The sequence below is a fragment of the Salvia hispanica genome, chromosome 1, assembly GCF_029641045.1.
Source record: "Salvia hispanica isolate PSC_SH4W2 chromosome 1, Shi_PSC_v1, whole genome shotgun sequence".
NCBI classification, from domain to species: Eukaryota; Viridiplantae; Streptophyta; class Magnoliopsida; order Lamiales; family Lamiaceae; genus Salvia; species Salvia hispanica.
Genome location: NC_142692.1, coordinates 57702641 through 57718082, shown reverse-complemented (window position 1 = coordinate 57718082; position 15442 = coordinate 57702641). Strand labels below are relative to the sequence as shown.

General features: G+C 35.8%; 2 protein-coding genes across 2 annotated transcripts; both read right to left on the bottom strand.

Moving 5' to 3' along the window:
• Nucleotides 1-7003: 7003 nt before the first annotated feature.
• Nucleotides 7004-9013, bottom strand: LOC125220108 (stemmadenine O-acetyltransferase-like). Its single transcript, XM_048122243.2, has 2 exons — nt 8376-9013; nt 7004-7778 (listed from the first exon to the last, which is right to left on the bottom strand). Exons 1-2 carry the CDS (start codon nt 9011-9013, stop codon nt 7097-7099), a joined length of 1320 nt encoding a protein of 439 aa, XP_047978200.2. The 3' UTR covers nt 7004-7096.
• A 3569-nt stretch (nt 9014-12582) lies between these two features.
• Nucleotides 12583-15225, bottom strand: LOC125217697 (limonoid 21-O-acetyltransferse-like). Its single transcript, XM_048119218.2, has 2 exons — nt 14579-15225; nt 12583-13456 (listed from the first exon to the last, which is right to left on the bottom strand). The coding sequence occupies exons 1-2, from the start codon at nt 15223-15225 to the stop codon at nt 12796-12798; spliced, it is 1308 nt and encodes a 435-aa protein (XP_047975175.2). The 3' UTR covers nt 12583-12795.
• Between the last annotated feature and the right edge of the window lie 217 nt (nt 15226-15442).

Sequence of the window (15442 nt, the reverse complement as noted above, 5' to 3'; positions counted from 1 at the left end):
ATCGATCCCCATCTCATGCAATGACAAAAGGTCATCGCCAGTGAACTGCGTCTCGACTGGGGTCGACGTGTGAGACGAAGCCGTCAAAAAATCAAGAGAGGGACGATAGACCGTGTCCCCCCCCCCCCCCCCCCCCCCCGGTGGCCTCTTGAAGATTGGGTTTTTTGCACATGTGTCGTGTGAACGTGTCCCTCCTTTCAACAAGATTTATAATTTTCCCACTAATGCAACAAATATTACTATGTATAAGCGGCAAGAGCGGGGTCGAACCACAGAGACTATGGACCTACTCGAGATCGATTCCATGACACAAGCGGAAAGGGGGTCGGCTGCTGCCACGCATTCATTGAGTGGGTTAAAAATCTAATTTACTTGACCTGGCGGAATTAAACCGGACTCTATTTGCCTGACCTAGGAGACGGGAGAAGTACGGAAGGAAAATAAAACACGAAAATATTTTTCATCAATTTAATAAAACATGAAAGCAACTAAAGAAACAAATTGAAACTTACTAACCAAGCTAAAGGCTTTCCTAAAATAGGCAGACAAAGTGTAAAAGTAAAGTGGGGACCATTTTTCTCAAACTAGTTGGGCTGACAGAAAAGCTGGAAAACCAAAAAGCAAAAGCAAAAAGCAGATCTGATTCTCTAACTAACTCCTACTTCATCTTCTCCAAACAACCAAGTAAAAATAGAGCATAGAACAGAGCTTCAACACCATTGACGAAATAAAACAGAGCATGCTTCAAAACGAGACGTAAACACGAAATTCAAGCTAGAACTACCAGATTTACGCTACTGGGTCAAGCAGAAAACGAAATGAACACAGATTACCTTGCATGCATCACCTAAACTATCGGATCTCAGAAATCGAGCACGTGAACAACTAAATCTCAACCTCTAAACTACTGGAAATCATGTAAACAACATAGATCTAAACATCTAAGCTACCAATTGCGAAAAGCATCCAAGAAACATAAGTAAAAACATCATCAACATGAAAATAAACACCAAAGCTTCATAAAACTGGAAATGAGTCGAGATCCAACGGTGAAGTCGTCAATTCCTCCGATGAAACCATTGAACTAAGCTAAGAAAGCAACAAACTATCTAACTAAACTAAGAGAGCGGTGGCGTTAAGCGCCTATGAGAGCTTCCTACCTAAACTACGATAGCGTTAAGCGCTCCCTCTTCATTGTGGAAAGCTTCTATTTATAGAGTGGCTTTAACTTCAACCCTAAGGCAACTTCTTGTCGGTATTTGACCATTTTACCCTTGCAATAATTGAGGATCTTCATATCAGCACACCATTCTGTCTCCTTGACCAGGTAGATGACTTTTTCTGCGCTTCACCTCCATTACGCCATTAGGTCTCCTTGACCAGGTAGATGACTTTTTCTGCGCTTCAGCTCCATTCTGCCATTCTGTCTCCTTGACCAGGTAGATGACTTTTTCTGCGCTTTTGCTCTATTTCTACTCCTGTCGTCAACTTCCTGATTCTCCTAGGTCCAAGCGACGACTTCTGGTAATTTACTTCAAAATCAGCTATTTTGCATCTACCAGGCCAATTTACACAAACTCCCGGATCCAACAGATTTCTGCACACTTAAGCTCAAAATTTGTGCATTATCTCCCCCAAAAGCATATAATTTTAACCCAAAACCAATGCATGAAACGAGCCTTATCACCTCTGCATCCCGGGATGCATACCGGGCTGTATCCCTCCCTACCACATCATCCCCATCATCTACTTGATGGAACTGGCAGCGGAAGCGGTGTGTCATGCATGGATTATCATAATTTAACAATTATTAATCACACCAATAAATCACATAATAATCAGATCTATTTAGAAGATTATTTAGACAAAATCTATTCGCGTAATTCTCACATGTATCATGCTCATAACTTGAATTAATCATGCTTTAAGAATATTGAAACCTAAAACATGCTTTTCTACGGAGCAGGAAAAATACCTAATTAATTCTCCAAAGAATTAAAGATGGCTAGCTGCTTCTCCACGTGGCACTTTGACTACCTAACCACAAATCTTCTCTCTAATTCCCGAACTGTACTCCAATATCAGTGTGGGCTGATCTTACTAGAATACTAGGACTTAAATAAAGAAGACAGAAGAAATACTTTTGAGAATAGGTGAAGAATTCGAAATCTCCTTCAGCTGGGGATTTTTTAAATTTTCGGATTTTTTTTTTTTTAGAAATAAAATTGTGTTATTTCTGTCTCCTTTATTCTCCTATTTATATTAAGTTCCTTTTGGGCCCAGATAGGGATCTATGGAAGGTTTTGGATATGGGCTCATCCAATTTACTTTTTACTAATTAAATTGAACCCACAATTTAATATAAGTTATAATTGGAATATTACGAGCAGCCACTACAGAAATAATATTGAACTCTCCCCATCCAAATCCGAAATTACAAGTACTCCGGGTTTCCGTTTAACTTTCATTTCCCGCGCTTAAGATAAAAATGTCCATTAATTAATTAATATCTGCTATGGACTTAATTAATTAACTTCTTATTAATTCCAAGAGTGGACTTAGCATGAAACGCTTATTTATTATTCATAGAGTAATCAAACTCCAACTAGCTAGGTTCCGAATAATAAAACTTTGTTTCGCGCTCCTCTTGAGGACATTATCAAACGAGACTCAGCTCGCGCACGATTCAATATAATAGAAATCCTAGCACCGCTAGATATTGATCACCACTACCCAATATATCAGGATCATTGGGTTACGAAAAACCCGCACCATTTGATAAGTCAAAGTAATGCATAATCAATACCGTATGCTCAATGCTAACCTACATTGATTAAGAAACAAATATTTATCAAGACCTCGCCTTTCAGTAGATAGCATAAGGGCTAAGTCTTGCTGTTAGATCCGTTCAATGCTATACCACACCAATGTCATTTTATTTTAGTAAGGCTTAGAAATATGCGGACTGACATTGCAACCTTTCTCGATGGATAGTCAAATTCCAATTAGGTTGTGAAATTCATTTTTTTCTTTGTTTAGAACTGACCGTGTTACCTTAAAGTGGACGACGCCCACAACCGGTCTACTAAAACAAAGACTTAGACTTTGTTAAGTTAACTTATACATTTAAACATGCATTAACATCCATTAAATGTAAAACATTACAACATTATTACAAAAATAATCTGTTTTATTCATTGGAAAATAAAATAACAGTTTTACAGTATTCAATCACTCGAAACGTGATTTCTAGGATACAAACTCTAACTCTGCTGCATCATCTGCTGCTGCATCTGGGGCATACCTCCCCACCCCGGCGCTGACTGCCCGCCGCTCGCCTGCACCCCGTCGGGCATCCCCACGGCATCCCCCCTGCATCCCCCCGGCGCTCCAGCCATCATCCCCATCAACTGATTCCAAGGGAGGTTAAACCCTGGGCCCATCTGGCCCCATCCAGATCCCATGGGTACTGTGGGAGTATGAGAGCCGCTTGTCGCCGGACTGGACTCGTTGTTGTTGTCCATCGGTCGATGTTGCTCTTGTACAGAAATTTAGAGAGAGAGAAAACTCGTTAAAATAAGTGGTGCAAATGAAAATGAAACTAAAATCGCGTATATATAGGTTTTCAAAAAAAAAAATGAAAATATGCGCTGGCCGATCGCTGGCTGATCGGCACGCCACAATGGCGGCCAACGCATCGGCCAGCGCCCCTGAATCGGCTAGCCCACGCCGATTTTCTCGCCGATTCGTCGCTGGCCGACTGCAATGGTTCGGCTAGCCGCTATTGTGGATGCTCTTAAGACTGGCCTGGAAGTGGTTTCATCCAAAAAAAAAAAACTAAAGAGGTGAAAAATGACCACATTTGTGAATAATGTAAATGCTAGAGGTTAGTCATGCTAATTTTTTTGCAAGAGTATAAGGTATGAGAACTCAAAATACTAGTACTAGGTACTAGACAAGTAGTTGATCTAAGATAGAGTGAACTACGTAAATGGTATCTGATCTTTCATTTTCGCACGTAAATGATACCTGATCTTTATTTTATATCGTTTTTGATACCCAGTGACAAAAATAACCCTAGGTACCAAACGTGTGATTTTTTTGTTATGGAGGATATTTTTGAAAATTTCTATTAAATAGTACTCCCTCCGTCCCAAGGAAGATGACCTTCCTTGGGCGGCATGCGATTTTATGCATCTTTATTTTGTGTGTTAAGTGAAGAGAGGAAAGTAAGAGAGAGGGAATGAAGTAGAGATAAATGTGTTTCCAATTTAGTAATGGGTCATCTTGGTTGGGACAAACCAAAAAAGAAAGTGGGTCATCTTTAGTGGGACGGAGGGAGTACCAAACATGTGTTTATTTTTTTTATCTTTTGTTTCTTCTTCTTCTTTCTTTTTCTTCATTTTATTCTTTCTTTTTAGTATTTTATCTTCCTTTCTTCTTTCTTTTTCTCCTTAATTTATGTTTCCTCTTTTTTCTTCTCTCTTTTTTTTCTTCTTTCTTTTTAGTGTTTTATACATACATCTAATTGCATTCATAATATAAATCAAGAACAAAACACCTAATTAAATTAATTATTTAAAATAATTAAATCAATTTAAATATTTTTATTGAATTATTTTATACTCACTTTAGGGTTGAAAAACCTTACTAAAAATATCCAACTCTTAATATCATTATGAATACAATTCGCAATTTTAAATTTTTATTAAGACTATATTGACCAGTTATTAATTTAATTTAAAATTAATAATAATAATAATAATAATAATAATATAATATTATGTGATTCATAATTTAAATAATTATACTATAATTATTATTAATTACAACTAGTTTTAGTATTATAACAATAATATTATTACAATAATTAAATATAATTATAACTATAATTATAATTAAATATATTTGAATGATATTAAAAAATTGATGAATAATAATAATAATAATAATAATAATAATAATAATAATAATAATAATAATAATAATAATAATAATAATAATAATATAAAGAGTGAGATGAATGAGAGAAGATATTATAATATCACTTTTGGAACTTAGTTTTGTGTATGTCCAGAATAACCTTAATACACAAATGGAAAAAAATATTTGTTTAGAGGGCATTTTGGGGTGAAAATTGTATCAAGTACCAAAAATGTGATTTATAGGTACCAAAAACGATATAAAATAAAGATCAGGTACCATTTATGTGCGAAAGTGAACGATCGTGTACCATTTATGTAGTTCACTCTTGAAGATAAGCGAGTGTTGTGGGATAAAAATCTATATTTATATACATGGCCTATATAAGTAAAAGAAAATGAATATAAAAAAAAAACACAATCTAATTGTACAAAGTTTTTGTTGTATTTCTCGGTTGTTTCAATGTTTTCCTTATTTTATGTATTCTTTGTTTCCCAATATTTTCTGATGTGAAAATGAATATAAAAAAAAACACAATCTAATTGTACAAAGTTTTTGTTGTATTTCTCGACTGTTTCAATGTTTCCTTATTTTATGTATTCTTTGTTTCCCAATATTTCCTGATGTAATATATTAAAACTAAATGTATGGTGTCATTTACTTTATATTTGTCTTTAAAAACAATAGTGGGACCCATTTTATTGTTAGGGTTTAATGGTGCACCTTAGTTTTTAAATTGCAGATAAATTGATGTGAGTTGGGGAGAAGGAAATGGACTATTTTTATGGGACATACAGAAAAAGGAAAGTATTCTTATTTTTATGGGAATGATGGATTAATATTTATGGACTAATTCTATTAAATAATTTTTATTACTTTATGCTTTGAAAATACAATAAGATGCGTATCGCACGGGTGATACACTAGAGTTTGTATATAAATTTGAACTTTTGTAACATTAGTCTATTTAAAAATTTGTATACATATGATTTAATTTGTACTCCCTTGGTATCACAAAGTTTGTTACATATTTTTTTTTTTGTCCGTCCCATAAAATCTATCACATCTCACTTTAATTTTTTATAGTAGTGAACCCCACATTTTACTAAATCTGCCTAAAAGTTTATTATAAAATTGATATATAAATGTAGGATTTACATTTCATAAAAGTAGAATTCACATTACACTTTGATTATATTTCTCAAACCATGGTAATTTAAAATATGACAAATTTGTGGGATGGAGAGTATTAAACATATTCATAATCTATATTGATTATTACTCATATATTGTGTGGACTCGTTTGTAGTTTTGGGTCATATCCGACAAAGAATGGTTCGTAAAATCTTTTTCATTTTTGTTACTCTCTCTATTTCTTCATAGTTGAGTCATTTTACCATTTCAGGAAGTTTCTTCATAGTTGAGTCATTTTCATATATGGTAACTTTTTTCTCTCTCTTACTTTACTCTCTCTTACTTTACTCTCTCTACTTTATTCACTTTATACTTTATTCTCTCTACCTTTTCCTCTCTCTAAAACTTCGTGCCGAAAAGTTTCGCATCAACCATGAAGAAACAGAGTGAGTACCTTTTATCCACAAAACTTTTTATTTATGGTGTCAGTGATTTTATTTAAGCAATATAAAATTAATATTGTGATGACGTAAAAAGGAATATATATTCTCTAGTATTGAAATGCATGAAAAGTGGCTTACATGAAATAGTACGAGTTTCCAATGTTTTATTAAGGTGATTAAATGGTCTTACCATTACCTATTTCGACCATATGTGTTGAAAGAGTGTTGTTTGCAATGAAATTAATCAAGTAAGAGTTGGCTACTTGGATCACGGGACATAGTAAGTATATTTCTCTACAAAATAATTATTAATTTTTTATTTTTTTAATTATTATTTACTATGTTCGACCCACGATGCACATTTCCTTGATTGTGATTGCTCTTGGAAGAAGTCAATAGTTTCTTAAGACAATAGTACATTATTATATGTGGAAATTGCAACATACAAGTGCAATGTATTCGTCAGTATGCGTAACACTATACAATAAGAATTAAGAAATACATAATTCAATCTCATCATACTAAACTTCAACGCAAATGTTACAAAACAAGAAGTGGAACTTTGGGTTGAAATCGGTAAAAGAACACAATAATTCTTAAAATCGTGATCTAAGATGTGAAGTGGGAGTAGGATCAACTAAAGCAAGAGCTCTCAACTCTTGGACTTGATGGAACACTGACATATATATATCTTCAAGAATCACCCACACTTCAATTCCATCACCATTTTGAGTGTCCAACAACCAAACCCTATTCCAAACTGATCCAATCTCTGAATCATTGCTAGCATCGCATTTACTACACCACACTGGCTTACCCCATCCGAAATCAATATCGTAAATATTCAGACCACATAAACTTGAGATGGGAAAAATGTCGAATTCGTCACAATATTCAGCCCATTGTTGTCGGAGATTCTGGTAATAGCCCATCAGTCCTCCATCACCACGCATCCTGTCGATGTACTCGCCATCGATCTTGTTTATGGAGCCCCTCATTTTCGTGATTAGTGCTCCCAACTCGACATTTCCATCGTTGTTGCTCATCGCGGGCGCCAGTGCTAGGAAATTGCCGAAGCATTCTTGAGGGAACGGTGGTTGGGCTCGTCGGCGGAGGTCCAATGTTTGTGTGAGACATGAAGTAGATTTTCCATTTGCAAAAGACGCAGATATGAAGCACTTCCAAATTAGCGCTACCACAACTTCAACACGCGAAGGCCGCTCAACATCGGATACTTTTGATTTTAGTGATGATATTGCCCATTTGTTAAATACGTATCTGTTCAGATATTAAATGTATATACAACAATTGTCTTAAAATAAACACTCAATTTGTTAAGGACGCAGTGTCCACATTGGTTGTGAAAACAATGTGTATGGATTTCATAGATTAAACGAACTCTCTTTCTCTCTTAACAAGCTCATCTTTTTGAATGAGTTTTCATGTTTGGTTAGTAACATTGGAAGATATCCATGACCAACGAGTACAATTGGAAGCCGACTCAGACTAGTGGCCGGTGACTAACGAGAACTCAGAGCGGTGGTTTGACAAAGAACAAGTCGTGACAAATAAGTCATTAAGGGAGGTTGATTGATACAGACTCAATGTCCCACATTAACTTAACCAAAAAAAGAAGGAGAATATTTATTCAATCTTACTACCTCCATCCACAAAAATAAATAAAGTTGTAAATGACATGTGTTTTAAAGTAATAGAGAGAGGGAAAATGTGGTAAAAGTAATATTAGTAGATTGTGATGTCCATATTTAGAATGATGTGTAAGGTTAATATTGGTTTAATTTTGGTGGACGACCCGTTTATTTTTGGTGGACGGAGGTAGTAATTAACTTAAAGCGGCGAATATTTATTCCTCACCTTCTTACGATTGATTTCCCAATCTTTGCGATATCATAGTGAGAACCAAGCTGCGCCGGCATTTGCTCTTTCTGAGGAAACATATACTGCGCGATGTAGTTGGGAAAAACCGCCTCCTTACCCCCACGCGCCGCCGTGGCCCACGACCGAACAACGGAAAACATGGTGACCCCATCACACAACTTGTGCCACAAAATGCCACCTATCGTAAAGCCACCGCAGTCGAAATAGCTGACTTGTATCATCATGACGGCAGAGTCAGGGCCGGGCTTAGCTCCCCAATCGGTATCGCACGGCAGCAGAAGATCGGGCCGCGGATTCGTGAGAAGCTCCGACAGATTGTGGCCTCTGAATCTGGCGATGGTGAAGGGAACGCCGGCGTCGTTGCAGTCGATGAATTCACCCTCAACGCTGGCTCTCCCAGCCAAAGGGTAGAAGCGGCTCAAAATAACGGACAATGATCGCCTCAATGAATCTGGATCGTTGATTTTTTGGGTTGTGTTTGGATAATAGAGGACGAATGGATTAGCCAATGGCGGGAAAATCTGGTCCAGCATCGAAAAATTGTACCTCCGGAGATTTTCAGGAGTTGGACAAGATGGCCTCACGTTCTCTCTTAACATTATTTCACATTCCATTTTTTAATTTTCTAAGGATATTTTGGGTTCTTTGAATGCTGACAACTTATAGAGCCAATCTGAATTAGAAATTAGATAATTAGTTCCTCACGAAAACAATAATTATACTAATCACGAAAATCATGTGTTCAACTTAGTAATATAAATAGGTCAGATTATTGAAAACTATCAAAAACACAAAAACACTAATGTTAGTGAGGACGCACTGTGTGTAAAGAAACATTTTTTTTATGGTTAAATGAACATAAATTACTCGAACATGAAAAGTCTCAGGCATTATTAACTTTTCTACTACTTAGCCAACTCACACAGACTATATTTTGTTGTTTTAGTATATAAACAAATGATGATAATTATGGTAAACAAACGTGATAGTTATATTGAAAAATTAAAAAATGAAACTTATCCACACCATCCTTTCTTATATAGTCACAAATGGTTTATTGACTGGGTTAAAATTTAAAAAGGCACAAAATTCAGATATGCACTAGGGATAGAGAAAAATACCGAAATATCAGTCTTATCGTACCGAAAAAATACATGATAATATCGTGGCACGGTATGATACCTTATTAAAAGGTTTTGGTAAGGTAAGGGATATGTGTGTATTTGTGCTGATGTGTATGTGAGTGTGTGTGCATACGTGCTGATGTTTATGTATATGTGTAAAAATTTTCAATTATTATAAATTTTACGTTTTTGTTATTATAATATTGAGAAGATACTAAAATATAGTACTAATATAATATGTTGAATAATTTTATTAAATTTGAAATAAGAAGAAAAGAAAGTGGAATGGAAAGACCATTGCTAAATAGATAAAATAGATATTATTCTCATAAAAATGGAATGATGATTCCTAAAAAATATATACCAAACAAAAAGAAAGAATAGAATAGAAATAGGCTCTCTATGATTCTATTCTCAAATTTCATTCTATTATACCAAACATTATATAATATTATATGCGTGGAAAAGGAATAAGGACTAATTAAAATTGTTGTGCCGATTATGCAAAATTGTGTCATTTATTATCGCATTCGCGTGCTGCGTTTTATCCCACAGGAGATTCTTCTCCACAAAAGATATAATTAAAATAATTCACATATGTTTCCTTCCAGCTAAATTTACCGAATCAAATTTAAAATAAAATAGCGATTCATAACTTATATTTTGTGATCAAATTGTTAGCTCTAATTCAGCCTAGCTACACAGAATTTAACCCGTCCAAAAAAATAAAACAAAATAGTAATTCAAAATTTTCCAGTAGTCGTGGTTGGATTTGCTGATTTGGGTTATTAGTTTTATTAATTTTCTAGTCTTTTGGTTACGCATAGTAATTCCTCCGTCCCATTAAATATGCAACATTTAGAAATTGACACGAGTTTTTATGTAGTGTTGTTTTGTGAGTTAACGAATAGAGAATAAAGTAAGAGAAATGCAAAAGTAGAGATATAGATGTTTCCATTTTAGGAAACGTTTTATTTTTAATAGGACAAACTAAAAAGGAACACGTTATATTTCTAATGGGATAGAGGGAGTATTATTTTGTTTGTTGACGATTACATGGTTCGTTAATAAGTTATTACCTCCATCCACAAAAAATAGAGCAAGTTGTAAACAACACGGGTTTTAATGCGTAATTGATAAAGAAAGAGAGAATGCGAGAAAATGTGGTAACAATAGTGTTAGTAAATTGCGGGATCCACATTTAGAATGATGTGTATGGTTACTATTGGTTTAAAACTTTCTATTTTTAGAATTAGTCTAATTTTAATGGATGACTCAAAATGGTAAAACCGGTCTATTTTTTGTGGACGGAGATAGTATTTGTTAGCATGTTTTAAAAATCGGATCGGACTGGACCGGCTGATACAACCGGTTTGGCGAACCGGTGCTTGGTCCGGTCTAAAAATCAGATCAGACTGACCTGTTCAACCGATTCGGCCGCGACCAGTGGTTGAACTAACCCGACCAGTTGAACAGTGAACCAGTAGCTTCGATAGTTCGCTTACCGATCCAGTTTTTAAAACATTGGTTAGCATAGACAAAGACAACGAAGAAATGGAAAATAATATATTACGGTCGTGAATCTAATTAGGTAATGAAGATATCTAGAGAAAATCTTGTTTCAGCGTGTATAATGGGATATACCATAAAATTTCGTGTGATGCATGGCGATCAAGGGTTGTCCACAAGATACGTAATATTAGGAAAAAAAAATCTATTTGTCGAAAAATCAACATGGGACAATTAGGGACGAATTTGTCAATTGAGACAGAATTTAATATTTTTTTAATGCGTCACTCATCGGAAGAGATCCAAATAGCGTCACTGATGTCATGGTCGAGACCCAAGTTGTCTGCTGCATAACCTTGATCACTACAAAACAAATGCTAATTACTGAGTATATCTATTTGTTTAGTAAAAAAATGGCCAAACCCATACGACAAAGCAAAAGACAAGTTATCGAATACCGTGTGTACTCAGTAATTTTGGCAATATATACAAGTGTTTAATACTCCTCTGGCCATAAAAATTGACAAATTTGTGAGTGAGATAAGAAAAAAGAAAGAGAAAAAAAGGTAGTAAATTGAGTGTCAGTGGATTGTGGGGTCACATTACAAATGACGTGTATGATAATTAGTTGTTGAAAAGTTTTCATATTTAGACTTTGTCTAATTTTGGAAGACGGTCCAAAATGGTAAAACTAGTCTATTTTTTGGGACGGATGAAGTATATATTATCTCTATCCTATATAAATAGTCTCTTTTTTTTTGTGTCCCACAAAATTAGACCCTTTTTACAATTGGTAAATTTTTCTCTCGTATGAGGTGGGCCTCATTGTGTCATGACTGAATTTTGCTAAGGATAACATGCTCGGTTTATCATGACCTGAAGTGGGTTAAAGCAGCTGGGAAAAAAGGGGAAGCACAACTGATCATAATTTCATAAAAATAGGATAATTGAGATTAACTTGAAAATATCAGAGTTATATTCAAACATAATAAAACTGAACATAAGATTGAGTTTAACTTGTAGCGGAAGGGTTCAAGAGCGAATGAGATCGTGTATGGAGACACGATGCATTCAAGCACTAAAATATCGAAATACGTTCGCAATCTTTGGTCAACACCGCTCATCGTCATCACTGCTCAACCTGCATATTTTTATAATATATTAAATACAAGATGCGGTTACTTTACACTCTCTCCACTCCCTTGGCCGTGGACGTAGATCGCATTGATCGAACCACGTAAATTTTTGTGTCTATTAGCCAATTTATATTTTCATTATCTTGTCTTTGTTATTACTATTCTATTTTTGGGCTACTAGTTTGAATTGGAAATCCAATTCCTAATAAAAGAGATGGATTGCAACAGAATTAATCCACTATAGTACAATATTGTTATTTAGATTGTTCTTATTGCTGAGTTTGCTAGCTTATTAATTTAGGTTTAGTTGAGAAGCTACAACTACATATATTCATTACTAAAAATAGAAACACATTTATCTCTACTCCATTCTCTCTCTTACTTTACACTCTCCACTTAACACATTAGAAAAAGTTATATAAATTCTCGTGCCGCCCAAGGTGCCGCCCAAGGAAGGGTCATCTTCCTTTAATACAATACAAACATTACACACTATATCTTTCAGCAATGGTTTATCTTTTTTCCCTTTAATAGCTATAGGCTTCAAGCAACTGGAAAAACAAAATGAAGTTGAGTTGAAACAAATACAAGAACAAAATATCCTTAGAATCATGATCTTAGAAGTGATCAAGTCGGAGTAGGATCGACAGAAGCAAGAGTTGTCAACTCCTTGACTTGATTGAAGATTGACATATATTTATGGTGAAGAACCACCCAGGCTTCAATTCCGTCACCATTTCTAGTCTCTATCAACCAAATCCTATTCCAAACCGATCCATCCATGGATTCATTGATGGAGTCGCATCTACTGAACCACAGTGGTTTTCCCCATCCGAAATCAACACCGTAAAGATTATTACCACATAGGCTGGAGATGGGCAAAATATCAAATTCTGGAGAATATTCAGTCCACATATTTTGAAGATTCTGGTAATAGCCCGATAACCCTAGGTCACCGCGCATTCGGTTGATGTATTTGTCGTCGATCTTGATTATAGAGTCCCTCATTTTTCTAACTAGTGCTCCCAGTGTAACTTTGTCATCGTTGGTGCTGATCGCCGGTGCTATAGCCAGGAAATTGCCAAAGCACTCCGGAGGAAACGGAGGTTGGGCTCGGCGGCGGAGGTCCACAGTTTGTGTGAGCAATGATGTGGATTTCCCATTTGCAAGAGAGGCATACATGAAACATTTCCAAAGTAAGGCTGACACAACTTCTACTGCTGAGGGGCGTTCCACATCGGATGATTTTAATTTCAGTAATGTTATTGCCGATCTCTCAAACACATATCTGTTGGAGATGTTAACTAAACTTTACATATCTTATCTCTTCGTCCAACTCAATATTCTGTATACTTTACATATCTTATCTCTTCATCAAACTCAATATTCTGTATTACTCCATCCGTCCATCCTACAAAATTTGTCTCATTTCACTTTTTACCATTTTTTATAGTGGACCCCTTATTCCACTAACTCATTCGTACTCATCTTTTATTATGAAACTTACGCCATGTTTGGTAGGGTGATAACTCATCTAGGGATGGAAATCCACGAACAAAAATGTCATTTTTGTTCATGGATTTCCATCCCTAGATGAGTTATCACCCCTACCAAACATGCCAAGTATGACTCATATTCCACTAGTTTTTTCAACTTACTTTTCATTACATTTCTTAAAATTCGTGTCCGGTCAAAATGAGACAATCTTTGTGGGACAGAGGTAAATAGGAGCAAGGGAAATTTTTTTGCCAAAAATAGAACTAACTTAGTTATGTTGGAACTTCTCAAAATAAAAAAAATGACTCAATTAGAACAGAGGGAGTACATATTAAGGAGTACCACTCTTTTTGTCCACAATTAATTGACACTAATTTTTTTTTCATCAGTCCACAATTAATAATTGATACTCTTACTTTAATTATCATTTTTTCAAAATGAAATGCCTCAACTACAGATTACTTTTGGTAGCAGACCCTACAATTATAAAATTAATCTATAAAAGTAGGATCCATATTTTACTAACTTATTCAACCAGTTTTCCACTATATTTCTTAATATTTGAGCCAATTTAAACAAACTCAATTAATCATGGACGGAGGAAGTATTAATACTTGAAGTTGAAAAATTGGTGGAAAATGCTATTAAAAATAAAATTAGATTGAAACTGAAAAAAAAATACTCCCTCCGTCCATAAAAAATAGAGCACATTTGTCATTTTTTGTTGTCCACAAAAAATATAGCACATTCGTCACTTCTCTCTTACTTTACCAATTCTACATTAAAACCAGTGTCATTCACAAAGTGCCCTGTTTTGGTCGACGTACGGAGTACTTAGATATAGAGTAAGTGATGGAATTATGGAGCATGTGCATTTCAACTCCATTTAAAGAAAAAAATAGTCCAGTGTTACCTTGTGACGATTGATTTCCCGGTGTTGACGATGTCAGTTGTCGAACCAAGCTGCAACGGCATCTTCTCCTTCTGCGGAAACATATGCTGCGCCATGTAGTTGGGGTAAACCGCCTCCTTACCCCCACGCGCCGCCTCACCCCATGACCGAAGAACAACCGATAACGTCGATCCATCCACCACCTTGTGCCAGAACACCGCTCCGATGGCCACGCTGCCGCAGTCAAACAAGTTGACTTGTACGAGCATGACCGCAGAATATGGCCCGGGATTAGTGCCCCAGTCGGCAGCGCAGGGCAGGAGGAGATGCGGACGGGGATTGGTGAGATGTTCCAACAGCTTATGGCCTCTCAATCTGGCAACGGTGAAGGGAACGCTGGCGTCGTTGCAGTCGATGAATTCCCCGTCTCCACTGGCTCTCCCTGCCAAAGGGTAGAAGCGGCTCAAGATAACGGAGAGCGATCGCTTCAGCTGGTGTGTGAATGAATCTGGATCGTTGATTTGCGGCGTGCTTGGATAATAGAGGGCGATGGGAAGTGCCATTGGCGGGAAAATCTGGTCCAGCATCGAAAAATTGTAGCGCCGGAGATTTTCAGGAGTCGGACAAGATGGCTTCACGTCTGTGCTTGATATTGTTTCACGTTCCATTTTTGTTTTCTCTGAATCTTGATTCGGCTTCTCTAGACTTTTAAGAAAATAAAAAAGAGGTTGCTTCACTAAAACAACATAATCAGGTAAATCAATTGTTTATCTTGACGATATATACGTATGCATTATTCATCTGTTGAGCGATTGAGTCTTCGTTTTATAATCAGCTTCTTAATTTTACACTGTACTACTCCCTCGTTCCCTAATAATTTGACAC